At 41.2% G+C, this 20,906-nt stretch overlaps 1 protein-coding gene across 12 annotated transcripts in view; it reads right to left on the reverse strand.

Annotated features, from left to right (window-relative positions):
• ASH1L (ASH1 like histone lysine methyltransferase) overlaps window positions 1–20,906 on the reverse strand; it is a 229,878-nt gene that overhangs the window by 54,683 nt on the left and 154,289 nt on the right. For all 12 annotated transcript variants that reach the window (XM_035279531.3, XM_078355858.1, XM_078355853.1 and 9 more), the window contains one exon: window positions 15,612–15,706. In XM_035279531.3, the coding sequence (XP_035135422.2) occupies window positions 15,612–15,706 (95 nt within the window). The remainder of the gene's footprint in view (window positions 1–15,611; window positions 15,707–20,906) is intronic.

Raw genomic sequence — 20,906 nt, forward strand, 5'->3', positions numbered from 1 at the left:
CCTAACGTGGTCCATTCCTCTAGCACTCTACTTAATACAAAAGGTCCTTAAAATACCAAGTGCCAAATCTCACTCCAAATATTATTTTCCTACTCTTGCTTTATGTTGCTTTTAAACTCCTTCCCCAAGTAGGTCTCTTCAAATATTTAATTTTTTTTCAGGCTGGGCATGGTAGCTCAAGCCTGTAATCCCAGCATTTTGGGAGGCCAAGGCGGGCAGATTACGAGGTGTGCCGAGATCCAGCCACTGCACTCCAGTGTGGGCAACAGAGCAAGACTCGGTCTCAGAAAAAAAAAAAAAAATATATATATATATATAGGTAAAAAAAAAAAATTTTCACCACGTTCCTTATAATTTTACATGATGGACTACTATTACTACTGGGTTTTAAATAATTTTTGAAGAGAGAATTGGTTTCTGCCTGGGTGTATGAACTATTTGAGGGTCACATTTTGAAAATATATTTTTGTTTTGAAGCAATCATAAAGAGAGGTGGAAGCAAAGAACTTCCTTCCCTGAACCATATGACAACCCGTGGCTAACCTGTTGTTCTATCACCTCCAAATACAAGACAACCATCAATATCAGGATACAGTGATATGCTATGGCCCATTCAAATTTTGGTGACTGTTTTGTTAATGTTCTTTTTTTTTTTTCTGTTGAGACAGAGTCTTGCTCTGTCACCCAGGCTGGAGTGCAGTGGCACAATCTCAGCTCTGTAACCTCTGCCTCCCAGGTTCAAGCAATTCTCTGCCTCAGCCTCCCAAGTATCTGGGATTATAGGCGTGAGCCACCACGCCCAGCCTGTTAATTTTTTTTTTTTTTTTTTTTTTTTTTTGAGATGAAGTCTTACTCTTGTGGCCCAGGCTGGAATGCAATGGCGTAATCTTGGCTCACTGAAATGTTGAAATGTCTGCCTCCTGGGTTCAAGCGATTCTCCCACCTCAGCCTCCTGAGTAGCTGGGATTACAGACGCCTGCCACCAGGCTGGACTACCTTTTGTATTTTTAGTAGAGACAGGGTTTCCCACATTGGCCAGGCTGGTCTTGAACTTCTGAGATTACAGGCATGAGCCACCATGCCCCAGCCTTGTTAACGTTCTTTATAGCAACGAGATTCATGGCCAGGCTGGTCTTGAACTTCTGAAATTACAGGCATGAGCCACCATGCCCCAGCCTTGTTAACGTTCTTTATAGCAACGAGATTCAGTTCAAAATCATCCATTGCCTTTGTCATGTCTCTTTAATCTCCTTCAATCTGTAACAGTTTCTCAATTTTTCCTTTTCTTTTATGATCTTGTCAGTTTTTGAAGATTAGTTATTTTGGTCTGTAGGAGATTCCTCACTTTGTGTTTGTGAGATATCAGGTCATTAGATTTAGGTTATCCCTTACTGATAGTGGTATGAAAAAAGTAATGCTGTTTTGTCAGGGCATACTATCAGGTGATTCATGATATCAATCTGTCCCATAACTAGTGATCACTTTGATCATTTGATTAAGGTGGCATTTGCCAGGCCTCTCCACTGAAAATACATTAGTTTCCCCTTATCTGTGATGTACATTCCACGGTTTCCATTACCAGTAGTAAACCATGATCTGCAAATATTAAATGAAAAATTAAATAAATAAATGATTCTTTTTTGTTTTGAGACGAAGTCTCACTCTGTCACCAGGATGGAGTGCAGTGGCATGATCTCGGCTCACTGCAACCTCTGTCTCCCAGGTTCAAGCGATTCTCCTACCTTAGCCTCCTGAGTAGCTGGGACTATAGGTGCGTATCACTACACCCAGCCAAATTTTTTTTTGTATTTTTAGTAGAGATGGGATTTCACCATGTTGGCCAGGATGGTCTCAATCTCTTGACCTCGTGATCCACCAGCCTCGGCCTCCCAAAGTGCTGGGATTATAGGTACAAGCCACGGCACCTGGCCTACATAAACAATTCTTAAGTTTTAAATGGAATGACATTCTCAGTTAGTGTAATGAAATGTCATGCTGTCCTGACTAGGATATGAATGATCTATCTCCTTGTCCAGTATATCCATAGTATGTATACTACCTGCCTGTTATTTACTTAAATCTTAATTCTCAGATTGACTGACGTAGCCTGTGCTAGCTGCAGTTTGAGGCATCCCCTGGGAATCCTGGAATGTATCCCCTATGGATAAGGGGGTACTGTATGCATTTTTTTCCTGTATTTTTAAATTTTTTTTTAGTGAGGCACACTGCAATTATGTAAATCTCTTAATTCTCATCAAACCTTCTATTTATATATATATATTGGCATAATACATGATTTGCTATTTAGTGGCTGATGATCCACTGACATCTTTAATTTGATGATCAAGTTATCCCCAGTTTAGACATTGGTAATCTGATTTATTTTAGTAGAGAATGGTATTTAGAAGTCAAAATCTGAGTGCTAACTGTGTTCTCTTTTGTTGGTATATCACAGTTCCCATGCACTCTAAGTAAATAAACAGAATTAGGCAATTTTAAGTGCTCTGTATTCAGAAGTTGGCTGCTGGGGGGAAGGTAGTGATTAAAAAAAAAAAGGAATTGGCTGCTGAAGCTTTACATGTCTAAGAAGAATGGCCCTTTTAGAATTCTGGTTTCAATTAGGGAGTTCAGTTCTAGCTCCCTGCCTTACATAGGCCTAAAATATCATTTTCTGTCCAGTACCAGTCTCCAGCTTCAAAGACCTATATCTAGTCTAAGCTAGATATAAATTAAGATATCTGGTCTAAGCTAGATATAAGCTAATTGGTAACAGATCACAGAACTTTGGCTTTGTGCTCCTCATTTGCAAAGAGAAGCTGGTAAATCTGTCCTGTTATCAAGCTTAAATATGTACCTAAAGTATTTAAAAAGCACTTTATCCAATATTTTTATGTAGTTCAAATAACGGCAATATATTTCTAAATTAAGGTTAATGTGCCATATTGATTTTTTTTTTTTCTGAGACGGAGTTTCGCTCTTGTTACCCAGGCTGGAGTGCAATGACGTGATCTTGGCTCACCGCAACCTCCGCCTCCTGGGTTCAAGCAATTCTCCTGCCTCAGCCTCCCGAGTAGCTGGGACTACAGGCGTGCGCCACCATGCCCAGCTAATTTTTGTATTTTCAGTAGAGGCGGGGTTTCACCATGTTGACCAGGATGGTCTCAATCTCTTGACTTCATGATCCACCCGCCTCGGCCTCCCAAAGTGCTGGGATTACAGGCGTGCGCCACTGTGCCGCCTGGCAGCATATTGATTTTTAAATTTTGCTCTCACTGTACCCTCAGGAACTTACCAGCACCTCTCATTACCTTCTTGTTCTTGAATACACATCTTCCTACCTAACCTACCCTTCACATTTTTTGTCTTTTTTTTTTTTTTTTTGAGACAGGGTGTTGCTTTGTCACCAGACCGGAGTGCAGTGGCATGAACACAGCTCATGGCAGCCTTAACCTCCCAGACTTAAGCGATCTTCCTGCCTCAGTCTCCCAAGTAGCTGGAAATACAGGCACACACTGCCACGCCCAGCTAATTTTTATATTTTTTGTAAAGACGGGATTTCACTATGTTGTTCAGGCTGCCACATTTCTGAATACAGGATATGTCCTGAACTGACAGTCTCTTACAATGCTTACAATAATGGCAAATTTTTCTTTTTTTAAGACAGAGTTTTGCTCCTGTTGCCCAGGCTGGAGTGTAACGGCATGATCTTGGCTCACTGCAACCTCTCTCTGCCTCCCGGATTCAAGTGATTCTCCTGTCTCAGCCTCCCGAGTAGCTGGGATTATAGGCATGCACCACCATGTCCAGCTAATTTTTTAATTTTAGTGGAGACAGGGTTTCTCCATGTTGGTCAGGCTGGCTCGAACTCCCCCTCAGGTAATCTGCCCACCTTGGCCTCCCAAAGTGTTGGGATTACAGGCAAGAGCCACCAGACCCAGTCTTTTTTCTTTTTTAATAGTACAACAAATGATGACATACCTTACAATTAATGGCATTATATATTTACCTACGTACAGTTTAATATTCTGCCCCATTTATCAGAATTTAAATAAATTACAGGTCCAGAATTCCTTATTAAAAAGCACTGAAGGCCAGGCACGGTGGCTCATGCCTGTGATCCCAGCACTTTGGGAGGCCAAGGTGGGTGGATCATGAGGTCAGAAGTCTGAGACAAGCCTGATCAACACTGTGAAACCTCGTCTTTACTAAAAATACAAAAAATTAGCCGGGCATTGTGGTGCGTGCCTGTCCAGCTACTCAGGAGGCTGTGGCAGGAGAATTGCTTGAATATGGGAAGCTAAGGTTGAAGTGAGCCGAAATTGTGCCATCACATTCTAGCCTGGGCAACAAAGTAAGACTTTGTCTCAAAAACAACAACAACAACAACAACAACAACAAAAACCACTGAAAGGCTGGGCATAGTGGCTCATGCCTATAATCTCAAACACTCTGGGAGGCTGAGGCAGGAGGATCATATCAGCCCACGGGTTCAAGACCAGTCTGGGCAACATGGCAAAACCCCCACCTCTACAAAAAAATTAAAAAATTAGTTGGGCATGGTGGCACATGCCTGTGGTCTCGGCAGGAGGCTGAGGCAAGAGGATCACTTGATCCCAGAAGGTGGGGGCTGCAGTGAGCCATAATCATGTATTACAGCCTGTGTAACACAGCAAGACCCTTTTTCAAAAAAGTTAATTGAAAGAAATAATTGAAGCCAGGTGTGTTTTGATTTCAGACTTTTTTTCAGATTTTATATAAAAATAATATAGGGCACATATGTATTATTTAACTAGTCCATTGAGGACTGGAGCAACATCTCTTAATCAAATATGTTAATATATCTAGGGCCAACACTCGACTATTCATATTATATGGAATAATCACTGTACTATATTCACATTAGCATAGTTCAATTTGCTGCTAAATGAGTAAAGGTCAGGACAGTTTTTGCCAAAATCAGTTATAAAAACAACTTTTTAGTTTTTAGATGTCTATGGAACTCGTATTTGTCAATAAGAGCTTATAAATCTATACTTTAGTTTTCTTGAAATGAGTGAGATGCCTTTGCTCTTCTGACACGAAGTACTTGGTTACAGAAAATCAAGAAGGTCTAGTCACTCTATGCTAAGTACAAAATAAACGTATCTTAATCCTCACAACTCAGACTAGAAATATTCTCTGTCTCTCTCTCTCTCTCTCTCTCTATATATATATATATATATATATATTAAGATGCTGAGATCTAGAGTAGATAAACAACTTGTGCAAGATCCTCTAGTTACAAGAGAGTTGAATGGGGAAAGAAGTCTACGTGTGTTTGATTCTAAGGTGTATCAGGGGTCCCTGAGACCCCACCACTCAGGTTTGGTGACTCACAGGACTCAGCATATAGTCATATTCATGGTTGTACATTATTACAGTCAAAAGATTCAAAGCAAAATCAGTAGACGGAAAAGGTGCACTGTGCAAAGTCTGGAGAAAGCCTGATGCGAGCTTTCAAAAGTTCCCTCCCAGTGGAGTCACACAGGATGACTCTAACAAAGAGTTCTGACATGTGTAAAATGTTTTCTATTAGGGAAATTCATGAAAAACTTAGTGGCCAAGGTTTTTATTGGCGGCTGGTCATGTAGGTACCTTATGCCAAGAATGTACCAAAATACCACATTCCCCAAAAGGAAAAGTAGGTGTTGAGTAGAAACCATACTGTATATATACACAGGAACAATAAAACACTCCTACCATCTAGGGCAAATTTCATATTAGTGTAGGGGACTGTTTACCATTCAAGTTCCTAGATGCCAGCCAACCACCAACCTTGGAAGAAAACCTTTCTAAAAATAGAAGGTATATTATGTTAACTATTTTCTGCATATAAGGCCTATGTTCTTTCTACTATACCAGGAAAATCAATCAAGATTTGGCATAAGTCTGAATAACTGGCAGTGGCAACATAGGAAAGCTATGTTGAGAAGAATTCTGAGGTCTTCTGCAAAGAAGTAATAGAAGCAGGTTTATGGCCAGGCGCAGTGGCTCATGCCTGTAATCCCAACACTGTGGGAGGCCAAGGCAGGCAGATCACCTGAGGTTGGGAGTTCCAGACCAGCCTGATCAACATGAAGAAGCCCTGTCTCTACCAAAAATACAAAATTAGCCAGCCATGGTGGCACATCCCTGTAATCCCAGCAACTTGGGAGGCTGAGGTAGAAGAAACTGTTTGAACCAGGAGGCGGTGGCTGTGGTGGGGCGAGATCGAGCAATAGCACTCCAACCTGAGCCACAAGAGTGAAACTGCATCCCAGAAAAAAAAAAAAAGAAGAAGCAGGTTTATGTGTTAAGTAACAGTCATTCTTGTTGACTGATACTATACTGCAGAAACAGCTTCAAATTAGTAGTAATTACTTTTACTGAGTATTTACTCTATGTCAGATTTTGTGCTAAGTATTTTAAATGCGTTATTTTACTTAGTATTCATACTAATTTATATTTCAGAAATAAAAAACATCTGAGGCCTTAAGATGTGTTAATTTGTCCAAAGTCTTATATATAGGAATTAGCGGAGGTGGAATGTGAATCAAGGCCTGACCGATTCCAGAAGGAAATAAAGTAAAAGACCGTATCTTCAAACTCTTCTGCTCATATACTCCTCATGAAAAGTTTGAAATTTCTTTATATATTTTTAAGTTTAAACAGTTACAAATTATGTATTTTCTGGTTTTATCATTTTAAAAGAAATCAAAATATCATAAAGATTTATCATCATCCATTAAATAGGGAATAACCACTTGTTTTAACATTTAGAAATTTAAATCAGCCGGGCGGGGTGGCTCACGCCTGTAATCCCAACACTTTGGGAGGCTGAGGCGCGTAGGTCATCTGAGGTCAGGAGTTCAAGACCAGCCTGACCAATATGGTGAAACCCTGTCTTTAAAAAAAGAAAGAAAGAAAGAAATTTAAATCACTTTTTAAATTTGTTTATTATTTACTTATTTATTTTTGAGACAGAGTCTTGCTCTGTCACTCAGGCTGGTGTGTAGTGGCACAATCTTGGCTCACTGCAACCTCTACCTCCCGGGTTCAAGTGATCCTTATGCCTTAGCCTCCCAGGTAGCTGGGATTATAGGCAAGTGCCATCACACCTTGCTAATATTGTGTTTTTAGTAGACAGGGTTTTGGCCTGTTGGTCAGGCTGGTCTGAATCTCCTGATTTCACCTTGGCCTCCCACAGTGCTGAGATTATAGGTGTGAGCCACCACCGTGCCTGGCAAATCATTCCTTTTTATTCTTGAAGAAATTTCCATTCCACTTATACCACAGAATTATATCTTAATTTTTTTCTTTTTTGAGATTGAGTCTCACTCTGTCATCCAGGGTGGAGTACAGTGATGAGATCTTGGTTTACTGCAATCTCCGCCTCCTGGGTTCAAGTGATTCTCCTGCCTCAGCCTCCCAAGTAGCTGGGATTACAACTATGCACTACCACACCCAGCTAATTTTTATATTTTTAGTATAGATGGGGTTTCACACATTGGCCAGGTTGGTCTCGAACTCCTAACCTCAGGTGATCACCCACCTTGGCCACCCCAAAGTGCTGGGATTACAGGTGTGAGCCATTCTACTCCACTTAAATTAGTATTTAAAATTCCCTGTTACCATAAGGCTTAAAGCATTAAATTTTTTCTTTTAAGCAGAGAAATCAGAATACTTCTGTGATAACAGCTTCACCATTAAGAATACTATTTAGTGGCTTTTAGTCTATACTGTTATAGACCATTATCACTGTAATGGTTAATTTTATGTACAAACTGGGTAAGGCCAGAGTACCCAGATATTTGGCAAAATATTATATTAGGTGTTCTAAGGAAGGGTTTTTTTTCTTTTCTTTTTTCCTCTTTTGGAGACAGGATTTTGCTGTTTCCCACTCTGGGGTACAGTGGTACAATCACAGCTCACTGCTGCAATCTGCCCACATCAGCCTCTCAAGTGGCTGGGATCACAGGTGCATGCTACTAGGCCTAATTAAAAAAAATCTTTTTTTGTAGAGATGGGATCTAGCTATGTTGCTCAGGCTGGTCATGAACTCTTGGGATCAAGCAATTCTTCCATCTCTTCCTCCCAAAGTGCTAGGATTACAGAGATGAGTCACTGCATCTGGCCAGACAGCAGGGGTCTGTGTGTGTGTTTATGTATGAGATTAACATTGAAATCAGTAGATTATAAATAGATTATGCTTCATAATGTAGGTGAGCTTCCATTCAGAATGGGAATTCTGCCAGCAGATTGCCTTAGGACTTGATCTCCAAAATCAAGTCTTCTCTGGCTTTCTAGCCTGCCAGTCTACCCTATGGATTTTAGACTGGCTAGCCTTCACAATCTCATGAGTAAAATCTTTAAAATCAGTCTCTCTCTCTCCCCGCATCCGATTGTTCCTGTTTCTCTGGAGAATCCCAATTAATACAACTATTTCAGAACATTTTCATCATCCCCCAAAGAAATTCTGTACTCAATAGCAGACACTCCCCATTCTCCTGTCTCTAGTAACACTTAGTCTATTTTGTTTACATGTATTTGCCAATTCTGGATATTTCATATAAATGAAACCATAAAATACATGGCGTTGGCCGGATGCAGTGGCTCGGGCCTGTAATCCTAGCACTTTGGGAGGCCAAGGAGGGTGAATCACGAGGTCAAGAGATTGAGACGATCCTGTTCAACGTGGTGAAACCCTGTCTCTACTAAAAATATAGAACTTAGCCTGTCGTGGTGGCGGGTGTCTGTAGTCCCAGCTACTCAGGAGGCTGAGGCAGGAGAATCGCTTGAACCGGGGAGTTGGAGGTTGCAGTGAGCCGAGATCAAGCCACTGCACTCCAGCCTGGGTGACAGAGTGAGATTCCATCTCAAAAAACAGTAACAACAACAACAACAAAATGCCGGCGTGGTGGCTCACGCCTGTAATCCTAGCATTGTGGGAGGCTGAGATGGGCAAATCATGAGGTCGGGAGTTCCAGACCAGCCTGAACAACATGGCAAAATCCTGTCTCCACTAGAAATTCAAAAATTAAGTCGGGCGTGATGGCTCGCATATGTAATCACAGCACTATGGGCAGCCAGGGGGGCGAATTGCAAGGTCAGGAGTTTGAGACCAGCCTGACTAACACGGTAAAACCCCGTCTCTACTAAAAATACAAAAAGTAGCCTGGTATGGTTGTGTGTGCCTATAATCCCAGCTACTCAGGAGGCTGAGGCAGGAGAACTGCTTGAACCTGGGAGGTGGAGGTTGTAGTGAGTCCAGATAGCACCACTGTACTTGCCTGGGCGACAGAGCTATACTCTGTCTCAAAAAAAAAAAAGAAATACAAATATTAGCTGGATATGATGGTGCACACTTGTAATCCCAGCTACTCAGGAGGCTGAGGCAGGAGAACCACTTGAACCCAGGAGGCAGAGGTTGCAGTGAGCCAAGATCATGCCCCTGCATTCCAGCCTGGGCAACAGAGTTAGACTTCATCTCAAAAAAAAAAAAAAAAAACCATGGCGTTTTGTGACTGTCTTCTTCCATACTGCATGAAGTTTTTAAAAATTTATTTTATTTATTATTATTTTTTAAGATACACGGTCTTTATTACCCATGGTGGAGTGCAGTGGCATGATCATGGCTCACTGCAGCCTCAAAATCCTGGGCTCCAGTGATCCTCCCACCAAAACCTCCCAGGTACCTAGGACTATGAATGTGTTCTTGGCTCACTACAACCTCCGCCTTCTGGGTTCAAGCAACTCCTCTGCCTCGGCCTCCCAAGTAGCTGGGACTACAGGTACACGCCAGCACGCCCAGCTAATTTTTGTATTTTATTTATTTTTTATTTTTCGCTCTTGTTACCCAGGCTGGAGTGCAATGGCGCAATCTCGGCTCACCGCAACCTGCACCTCCTGGGTTCAGGCAATTCTCCTGCCTCAGCCTCCTGAGTAGCTGGGATTACAAGTATGCGCCACCATGCCCAGCTAATTTTTTGCATTTTTAGTAGAAACGGAGTTTCACCTTGTTGACCAGGATGGTCTCGATCTTTTGACCTCGTGATCCACCTGCCTTGGCCTCCCAAAGTGCTGGGATTACAGGCCTGAGCCACCGTGCCCGGCCTATTTTTTTTTTTTTTTTTTTAAAAGACAGGGTTTCACCATGTTGGTCAGGCTGGTCTTGAACTCCTGACTTCAGGTGATCCGCCCGCCTTGGCCTCCAAAGTGCTTGGATTACAGGTGTGAGCCACCACGCCGGCCAATTTTTGTATTTTTAGTAGAGATAGGTTTCACCATGTTTGCCAGACTAGTCTTGAAGTCCTGACCTCCTGATCCACTGACCTTGGCCTCCTAAAGTGCTGGGATTACAGGTATAAGCCACCTTGCAGAGCCATGACTGGTGTTTCTTTCCTTTTTTTTGTTTTTGAGATGCAGTCTTCCTCTGTCGCCCAGACTGGTGTGCAATGATGCGATCTCAGTTCACCGCAAATGTTACCTCCCAGGTTCAAGCAATTCTCGTACTTCAGCCTCCCAAGTAGCTGGGACTACAGGCATGCGCCACCATGTGCAGCTAATTTCTGTATTTTCAGTAGAGATGGGGTTTCACCATGTTGGACAGGATGGTGTCGATCTCCTGACCTTGTGATCTGCCCATCCTGGCCTCCAAAAGTACTGGGATTGCGCCACTGTGCCTGGCCTCATTTTCATTTTTTAAGAGACAAGTCTTTTTTTGAAACAGAGCTTTACTCTGTCACTCAAGCGGAGTGCAGTGGTGCAATCTCAGCTCACTGCAACCTCCAGCAGGTTCAGGCAAGTCTCCTGCCTCAGCCTCCTGAGTAGCTGGGATTAAAGGTGTCTGCCACCACGTCTGGCTAATTTTTCTATTTTTAGTAGAGACAGGGTTTCACCATGTTGGCCAGGCTGGTCTTGAACTCCTGACCTCAGGTGACCCACATGCCTCTGCCTCTCAAAGTGCTGGAATTACAGATGTGAGCCACTGTGCCCAACTGAGACAGAGTCTTAATATATTGCCCAGGTGGGTCTCAAACTCCTTGCTTCATGTTATCCTCTAGACTCAGCCTCCTGAGTAGCTGGGATTATTGGGTTAGGATTTATCCATATAGTAGCACATCTTAGTACTTCACTGTTATTGGTGAATAATATTCCACTGAACGGACATATCACATTTGGTTTACTCATCCACTTGTGGACACTGGAGTTGCTCCCACCTTTTGGCTATTATGAATATTGTTGCTAAGACCCTTTGTATAGTTATTTTGCTTTTGTCTTTTTCCTAACAGGGTCTTGCTCCAGCACCTAGACTGGAGTACAGTGGCACGATCACTGAAGCCTCAGCCTCCTGGGCTCAAGCAATCCTCCTACCACAGCCTCCTGAGTAGCTTGGATCACAGGCTTGCACCACCATGCTTGGCTGTTTTTTTGTATTTGTTGTAGAGATAGGGTCTTGCCATGTTGCTCAGGCTTGTCTTGAACTCGACTCATGTGATCTACCCTTTTTAGCCTCCCAAAGTGCTGAGGTTATGTGTGTGAGCTACTGAGCCTGGCCTCACATAACTGTCAAGGCAAAGACAGAGATGAACGAGGTCTGGCTGACTCTAAAAGTTATACTCTTTGTTTACATGATACTTGATCTGTTCAAAATAATTGAGCTCCCTCCCTCTCTACCCCTAATAATAATATATTATTTGAACAACAAAATAGCACTATCCCCCTGCAACCCATCCAAAAAAAATCCTAGCATGAAACTACCTGATTTTAAGCACTATTTTAAAAATTATTTTTGAAACAGAGTCTTGCTTTGTCACCCAGGCTAGAGTGCAGTAGTGCAATCTTGGCTCCCTGCAGCCTCCACCTCCTGGGTTCAAGCGATTCTCCTGCCTTAGCCTCCCAAGTAGCTGGGATTACAGGTATGTGCTACCACACCCAGCTAATTTTTGTATTTTTAGTAGAGACAGGGTTTCACCATGTTGGCCAGGCTGGTCTCAAACTCCTGACCTCAAGTGATCTACTGGCCTTGATCTCTCAAAGTGCTGGAATTACAAGCATGAGCCATTATGCCTGGCCTTTAAGCACTATTTGACCACAGAAAAAAGACTTCCTTACTTGGATGCAGCTTCCCATTATTTAGTCAATATGCAGACTACTGAGTATAAATAGTTTCAGTAGAGACATGGGAAACTAGAGATAAAGTATCTAAGAGATTTCCATTCTGGATCTCTTAACCTCTATTCAAGTCAGAAATGTCACTATTCTTCCTAATCCTCTAGAAGTAACTGGTTCCTTTCTCCCTTTCAATAGTTACAACTTAATTCCAAGATGTAAGTTAGCAAATTTCCTATCATGAGGATAGAACCTGTAAGATCAAAAACGGTCATGTTTTCTTTTAAACAGGACTCTTAAATTAGTTTTTCCTCTTTTTTTTTTTTGAGATAGGCTCTTGCTTTGTCACCCAGGCTGGAGTGCTATGCCATGATCTCAGCTAACTGCAGCCTCAACCTCTCAGGCTTAAGCAATCCTCCTGCATCAGCTCCTCATAAGTAGCTGGAACTATAGGCACATGCTACCATGCAGGGCTAGGTTTTTTGTTTTTGTATTTTTTATAGAGATGGGGTTTTCCATGTTGCCAAGGCTGGTCTCAAACTCATGGCCTCATGAGATCCGCCCACCTCAGCCTCCCAAAGTGCTGGGATTATAAGTGTGAGCCACCTCGCTCAGTCTAGTTTTTATTTTCAAAGCCTATTTATCATTAGCAGATTTTAAATTTGCTGAGAGTCAGCTTCCACTGCCATGATCTCATTAGTAAATACAAAAGACTCTTTCAAAAGAACTTTGGCACAAATCCTAGAGAATAAGGAACTTATCTTCATTAGGTAAGTACATGTAAAGTTTACATAGTTGAGAATTAAACTTTATAATTTCATGTTGTAGTTAAATTAGTCTCCAGCCACCCAACACAGAATAGTTCAAGCAAACTAATCTTTACTGAAGAACTTGTTTATGTCTGCTGATTTAAAAACTCTGCTGGTACTGAACTCTCTTGGGGAGGAAAGGGGATTAGTTAATCAGAACATAAACAAGAGCCCCATAGTCAAGAGGGTCTGGAAAGTCACAGTTGAAGACACTACATGACATATAATCAACATCTAGTACACAATTAAGGTGTTTCTGGTTTCATACTACGTGTTTAATGAACCCCTTTAAAGTGATTTTGTTTGTTCAAACTGAATGTAAGAAGAAAACCTGTCATCTACATTCAATATTTTATACTAATTTCTTCTCCTTTTCTTTCATTTGTACAGTATTTGATAAAATTCTATTATGTACCAGGTACTGGGATATCCAGGGAGATTAAGAAAGACAATAATCCTGTACTGCAGGATATTATAATCTAATGGAAGAGACAGATAAAGAAATATTGTAATATAGATACAGAAAGAGAGTGATGTTTTATCTAGAACAAAGAGAGGAAGGCTCTTTTGGTGAGACAATCAGGGAAATTATTTTAAAGAAACTGGTATTGAAGCTGATACTAAGATCATCCTTAAAAGATGAGCAGAAACTAACCATGGGAAGACTCTGAAAAGAGGTTTTCAGGCAATGGGAATAACAAGTGTAATGACCCTCTGGGGGGAAAAAGCTTGCTATGTTCTAGAAACTGAAAGAAGGCCAGCCAATATGACACAATATAGTGAATAAGGTTGAGATGGGAATGGATAAATGGGGAGATGGGTTAGTCAAGGAACCAGATCATTCAAGTCAAAAAGTTTATATTTTAATCTGATGGTAAGCCATGCAAAAGCTTTTTTTTTTTTTTTTTTTTTTTTTTTTTTGAGACAGAGTCTTGGTCTGTTGCCAGTCGCCAGGCTGGAGTGCAGTGGCACAATCTCGTCTCACTGCAACCTCCACCTCCCGGGTTCAAGCAATTCTCTTGCCTCAGCCTCACAAGTAGCTGGGACTACAGGCGCACGCCACCACACTCAGCTAAGTTTTGTATTTTTAGTAGAGAAGGGGTTTCACCATGTTGGCCAGGATGGTCTCGATCTCTTGACCTGGTGATCCGCCCGCCTCGGCCTCCCAAAGTGCTGGGATTACAGGCTTGAGCCACCATGCACGGCCTTTTTTTTTTTTTTTTGAGTAGAGTCTTGCTGTGTCACCCAGGCTGGAATGTAGTGGCACAATATCGGCTCACTGCATCCTCCACCTCTTAGGTTCAAGCAATTCTCCTGCCTCAGCCTTCCGAGTAGTTGGGACTACAGGCAAGTACCACCATGCTCAGCTAATTTTTTAATTTTTTTAGTAGAGACAGGGTTTCACCATGTTGGTCAGGCTTGTTTTGAACTCCTGACCTCATGATCTGCCTGCCTCGGCCTCCCAAAGTGCTGGGATTACAGGCATGAGCCACCGCACCCGGCCGAGCAAAGGTTTTAAGTATGATCTGGCTTAGGTTAAAAAATCATTTCTTGAGGAGGAGAAGGGGTTGAAAAAAAAAAATAATTTCTCTTTATACTGTGTGGAGGATTGATCACATGGAAACACAACTGGAAGTAGACAGATCTGTTAGAAGGCTATTGTAGCAGCCTGAAGAAAAGATACTACTGGCATAGACTTGAGAGATAGCAATGGAATTTGGCGAGAAGTAGGATATATTTCAGGGACAGAAATACAACAGAACTTGGAGATGGACTGGATAAGGGATAGAAAAAATGGGAGGAAGACTGGGTGTGGTCTAGCCTGGGCCATAGAGACAGACTCCATCTCAAAACAAAAAAACTTCTCTGTACTTTTTACTTACCTGATAGCTCCATGATAGGGTCCTAGAAGGTATAACTATCCAAATGCTAAACAAAGCTTTGACATTTTTGACAAGAATGAACAGCAGAATAAATATCACTTCATTTTCAAGCAGATAAATAATCAGGAAAAACAGTGGGGTCTCTTAACTCTGATCATATGTGTGTATAACTCATCTCTTTTTGAATGTGGAAAACATTTGACAATGAACTGCTAACTACTTAGTTTTTCCTAGATGACATACCTAAGGAATCAAAAGGTACAGATATAGTGTTATTTATTTTTGTTTTAGAGACAGGGTTTCACTCTGTCAACTGAGGCTAGAGCGTAGTGAAACAATCATGACTCACCATAGCCTCAACCTCCTGGGCTCAAGTGATCCTCTCACTTGAGCCTCCAGAGTGGCTGGGACTACATATCCGTGCCATCACACTCAGCTAATTTTTGTATTTTTTGTAGAGACAGAGTGTCACCACGTTTCCCAGGCCTCGAACTCCTGGGCTCAAGCAATCCACCTGCTTCTGCCTTCCAAGGTGCTAAGATTATAGGCATAAGCCACCACGCCTGGCCCAGTGTTATTTTATTAAGGCTCCAGTGAACAAGATTTATGCCATTGTGACCCCTTGACAGTGTACAAAATTCTTCAGAGTAAGTGTAAAAAAAAAATGGTAAAGAAAGAACTTGATCCCACTGGAAAAATAGAAATAATAACAAGATTAAAAAGACATTTCCCTCAAACCCAGGAAATACTGTTTCTTCTCAGCAATATATTGTGTGGACTCAGTACTTACCAACATGAATGGGGGCTGGGAATAATCCATATTCATGCTCTCCTGGAGTATACTCCAGCTTCTCTTTCTTTAATTGGATCAATCGACTCTTCGGGCTGTGATCAAAAAGAATGGGAAACAGTCAGAGGCAAAGAAATTTCTTCCTGTGGTCAAATACAGATAACAGATTATCCTATGAGAAGAGGGTACCAAGTACATTGATAAGTTCAAAAAAAATCTTTTATTTCTAAAATTGTCTTTTTAGAAGAGGCTCTTGGCTGGCATGGGGGTTTACACCTATAATTCTAACACTTTGGGAGGCTGAGGTGGGAGGATCACCTGAGGCCAGGAATTTGAGACTGGCCTATGTAACATGTGAGACTCTACCTCTAATTTTTTTTTTCTAACTTTTATTCTGGTTAAACATCTCAGGACCCCATCTCTATTTTAAAAAAGAAAGAGGCTCTTTTGTTTTCTCCAACAGTTTTGCAAAAGGAACCCAAATTTTAGATCTGATAACAACGACTGCCTTATATTTGGTTACTTTAAATCAATACTGTGACGCAGGTAAGAGAAAGATGCTCTTTAAGACAGAGTGACTTGCCTTAATTTTAGTAGTTGTGAAGGAGATTTAAGATTGAAAACCTCAGTTTCTTGCTATATATCTACTCACTATATTATTCTCTTGCTTTTATTACACCAAGTCTCTCTAGGCTTGTGTCTTCTATTCACATTATTGGTTTGTTTCCCAAAGTTTAAAATGAGATCCCAAGAGATTTCATAAATATAAAAAAGGGGAGGAGAAAAAAGAAGGAAAACCAAAAAGCAAAATGAGAAAAAAAGGGCCATAAAGCCTATTTAATCTATTATGACTATATTTTGGCTTAAAGTTAGTTCCATTTAATTCTTTTTTTTTTTTTTTTTTTTTTGAGATGGGAGTTTTGCTCTTGTTGCCCAGGCAACGACGTGATCTCAGCTCACTGCAACCTCCGCCTCTCAGGTTTAAGCAGTTCTCCTACCTCAGCCTCCCAAGTAGCTGGGATTACAGGCACCACCATGCCTGGCTAATTTTTGTATTTTTGGTAGAGATGGGGTTTCGCCATGTTGGTCAGGCTGGTCTCAAACTATTGACCTCAGGTGATCCACCCGCCTTGGACTCCCAAAGTGTTGGGATTACAAGCATAAAGTTCCAGTAAATAAGGCAAAACCAATACATTTCTTTTTTTCTAGCAAAATTATAACGTACTGACTTTTAAAAATAAAACTGAGTGGCTCATGCCTATTATACCAGCACTTTGGGAGGCTGAAGTAGGCAGATTGTCTGAGGCCAGGAGTTTGAGATCACCCTGTGCAATATAGCAAGATCGTTTCTACAAAAAAGTAAAAATTAAAAATAAAAATTACCTAGGTGAGCTGGCACATACCTATATTCCTAGTTACTCAGGAGGCTGAGGTGCAAGGATCACTTCAGCCCAAAAGTTCAAGGCTGCAGTGAGCTCTGATCATGCCACTGCATGATAACAGAGCAAGATCCTGTCTCTCTTTTATTATTATTTTTTGAGATGAAGTCTTGCTCTTGTTGTCCAGGCTGGAGTGCAATGGTGCAATCTTGGCTCACTGCAACCTCTGCCTTCTGAGTTCAAGTGATTCCCCTGCCTCAGCTTCCTGAGTTGCTGGGATTATAGGCATGTACCACCATATCTGGCTGATTTTTCTATTTTTAGTTGAGATGGGGTTTCACATACTGGCCAGGCTGGTCTAGACCTCCTGGCCTCAAGTGATCAGCCTGCCTTGGCCTCCCAAAGTGTTGGGATTACAGGTGTGAGCTACTGTGTACAAAATTCTATTTTTAAAAAATACATAAAAAAATCAAATCTAGTCTACTATATCTTGTACTAAGTAGATACAGTTGAGCCTTCATCTCTGTGGAATACAAATTAACCCCCTCCAAAACTAAAAGTAATAGTACAAAAAATAATACATATTTTAAAAATATGGTGTAACAACTGTTTACATAGCATTAAATTGTATTAGGCATTAAAAGTAACCTAGAGATTATTTAAAGTATACAGAAGGATATGTATAGGTTATATGCAAATACTACTGGACTTTACATAAGGGATTTGAGCATCTAGGGATTCTCTATTCTCTATAGTGGTCTTGAAACCAATTCCATGTGGTTACCAGGGGACCACTGTACAGTAACATACACTTTGCAGACAAAAACCTGAAGATCAAAGAAGTAAGTTATGGGCTGGGCACGGTGGCTCGTGCCTATAATCCCAGCACTTTGGGAAACCGAGGTGGGCAGATCACAAGGTCAAGAGATTAAGACCATCCTGGCCAACACACAAACCTGTCTCTACTAAAAACACAAAAATTATCTGGGCATGGTGGTGAATGTCTGGAGTCCCAGCTACTCAGGAGGCTGAGATAGGAGAACTGCTTGAACCCAGGAGGCAGAAGTTGCAGTGAGCCGAGATCACACCACTGCACTCTAGCCTGGTGCCTGGTGATAGAGCGAGACTGTCTCAAAAAAAAAAGTAAGTTATTTGTAAAACCTAAAGTTATTAACTTTCAACCTTGGCCTTTTCTTTGCTTTTGAGATGGAGTCTTGTTCTGTCGCCCAGGCTGGAGTGCATGCAGTGGCGCGATCTCGACTCACTGCAGGCTCCATCTCCTGGGTTCAAGCAATTCTCCCACCTTAGCTATCCACGTACCTGGGATAGGCATGCACCACCACACCCAGCTAATTTTTTTATTTTTAGTAGAAACAGGGTTTCACCATGTTGGCCAGGCTGCTCTCAAACTCCTGAATTCAACTTGCCTTAGCCTCCCAAAGTGCTGGGATTACAGGTGTGAGCCACCTTGCCCAGCCTCAACCCTGGGTTTTTATTTTATTTTATTTTATTTTATTTTGAGACGGAGTTTCGCTGTTGTTACCCAGACTGGAGTGCAATGGCACGATCTCGGCTCACCGCAACCTCTACCTTCTGGGTTCAAGCAATTCTCCTGCCTCAGCCTCCCGAGTAGCTGGAACTACAGGCATGCACCACCATGCACAGCTAATTTTTGTATTTTTAGTAGAGACGGGGTTTCACCTTGTTGACCAGAATGGTCTCAATCTCTTGACCTCCTGATCCACCCGCCTCAGCCTCCCAAAGTGCTGGGATTATAGGCGTCAGCCACGGCACCTGGCCTTTAACTGTGGGTTTTTCTAATGGATCATTCATTTATTTATTCAACATTTATTTTGCACTCATGAAGTCCAGGTCCTGTCCTAAGTGCTAAGAAACACTGGTGAATAACATAGTTTATATTCTAATTGGACAGACAGACAATGAAATAATAACTAGGAAAACAAAAAAATCTGAAAATAATGCTAGGTAAAGAATTAAAGTGAAATAAATAAGATCAGGTGTGCTGGTGAATATATATAGTCCTAGCTACTTGCGGGGGCTGAGGTAGGAGGATCACTTGAGCCCATGAGTTAAAAGCTACAGAAAGCTATGATTGCACCACTGCATTCCAGCCTGAATGACAGAGTAAGACGCAGTGTCTCAAAAAAAACAAACAAAAAAAACCTTGGGGAAGGCCTCTGAGGAAGTGACATTAAGCTAAGATGTAAACATTACTGAGGTGTCAGTCATGAAAGGATCTGGGAAAGGGGGAAGACGAAGCAAAAATAGCTGCTATAAAAACAAAGTTGAAATGAGGTTGGAGAATGAGAGGAAAGGAAAGAAAGCAATATGGCTGAAGTAGCCCCGATGAAGTCAGAAACTCAGAAACGCGGTTACAGAAAGTGTTTAAAGGAGTGGTAAGGACCTAGTGCAGTAGCTCATGCCTGTAATCCCAGCACTTTGTGAGGCTGAGGTGGGTGGATCACTTGAGGTCGTAAGTTTGAGACTAGCCGGGCCAACATGGGGAAACCCAGTCTCTACCTAAAATACAGAAAAATTAGTCAGTGTGGTGGTCTGTGTCTGTAATCCCAGCTGCTCAGGAGGGTGAGGCAGGAAGACTGCTTGAGCCTGGGAGACAGAGGTTGCAGTGAGCCAAGACGGCGCCACTGTACTCCAGCCTGAGTGACAGAGCAAGACTTTTGTTTAAAAAACAAAACAAAACAAAAAGGAGTAGTAAGGAGCTTGGGAAACAGGCAGAGAGAGAGACAGAGGAAAATAAAGAGAAAAAAAGAAAGAGAGAAAGCAAAGATACTACACTGATCTACTTACTATCTACAGACCATTTTCATTTTCTCATTAAAAAAAAAAACAACAAAAAAAACACAAGGCCGGTGCAGTGGCTTACGCCTGTAATTCCAGCACTTTGTGAGGTGGAGGTGGGCAGATCTCCTGAGGTCAGGAGCTTGAGACCAGCCTGGTCAACATGGTGAAACCCTATCTCTACTAAAAATACAAACAAAAATTAGCCAAGCATGGTATAATCTCTGCTTCCCAGGTTTGAGTGAGTCTCCTGCCTCAGCCCCATGCTTCCACCCCCCAGTAGCTGGAATTACATGCAAGTGCCACTACACCAGACTGGTACTAGTTTTTGGTGTGTGTGTGTGTGTTTTTGTTTTTTTGGGGGGGGGGTTTTTTGAGACAAAGTCTCACTTTGTTGCACAGGCTGGAGTGCAACGGCCCATTCTTAGCTCACTGCAACCTCTGCCTCCCAGGTGCAAACAATTCTCCTGCCTCAACCTCACAAGCAGCTGGCAAGCAGAGATTCCAGCAAGCTGAGATCACACCACTGTACTCCAGCCTGGCTGATAGAGCAAGACTCTGTCTCAAAAACAAACAACTCCTCCACTCCCCGCCAAAACTACCTAAAATAATGACTAAACAGAAAAACAGATTTATTAACACAAGTACCTATTTCTTTTTCATCAATCAAACTCATTTAGATCAAATAAACAACCAAAGTGTCTAGAACCAAAGACTCTATTGAAGAGAATTTGGTCTACACACCATTAGCTTCAAGATTTACCCAAAGTAATTAAACAGAGGACATAACAGGAATAAAAGCAAAATATATTTATATTCATATATAATATATAAAAATTATATATATTATATTATATAATATATATTATAATCATATATAATTCTAAAATATTATTATATATAATATATATTTACAATTGTATATTATATATTTGTATATATATGTAAAATATATACTTATATATATTTTATTGTATAGTATATTATATATAATATATATTTATAATGTTATATATTATACTATATATTATAAATATTTATAATATATAAATATATTTATATATTTATACTATATATATAAATATATAATAAATGT

The sequence above is a fragment of the Callithrix jacchus genome, chromosome 18, assembly GCF_049354715.1.
Source record: "Callithrix jacchus isolate 240 chromosome 18, calJac240_pri, whole genome shotgun sequence".
In the NCBI taxonomy this organism is placed as follows: Eukaryota; Metazoa; Chordata; class Mammalia; order Primates; family Cebidae; genus Callithrix; species Callithrix jacchus.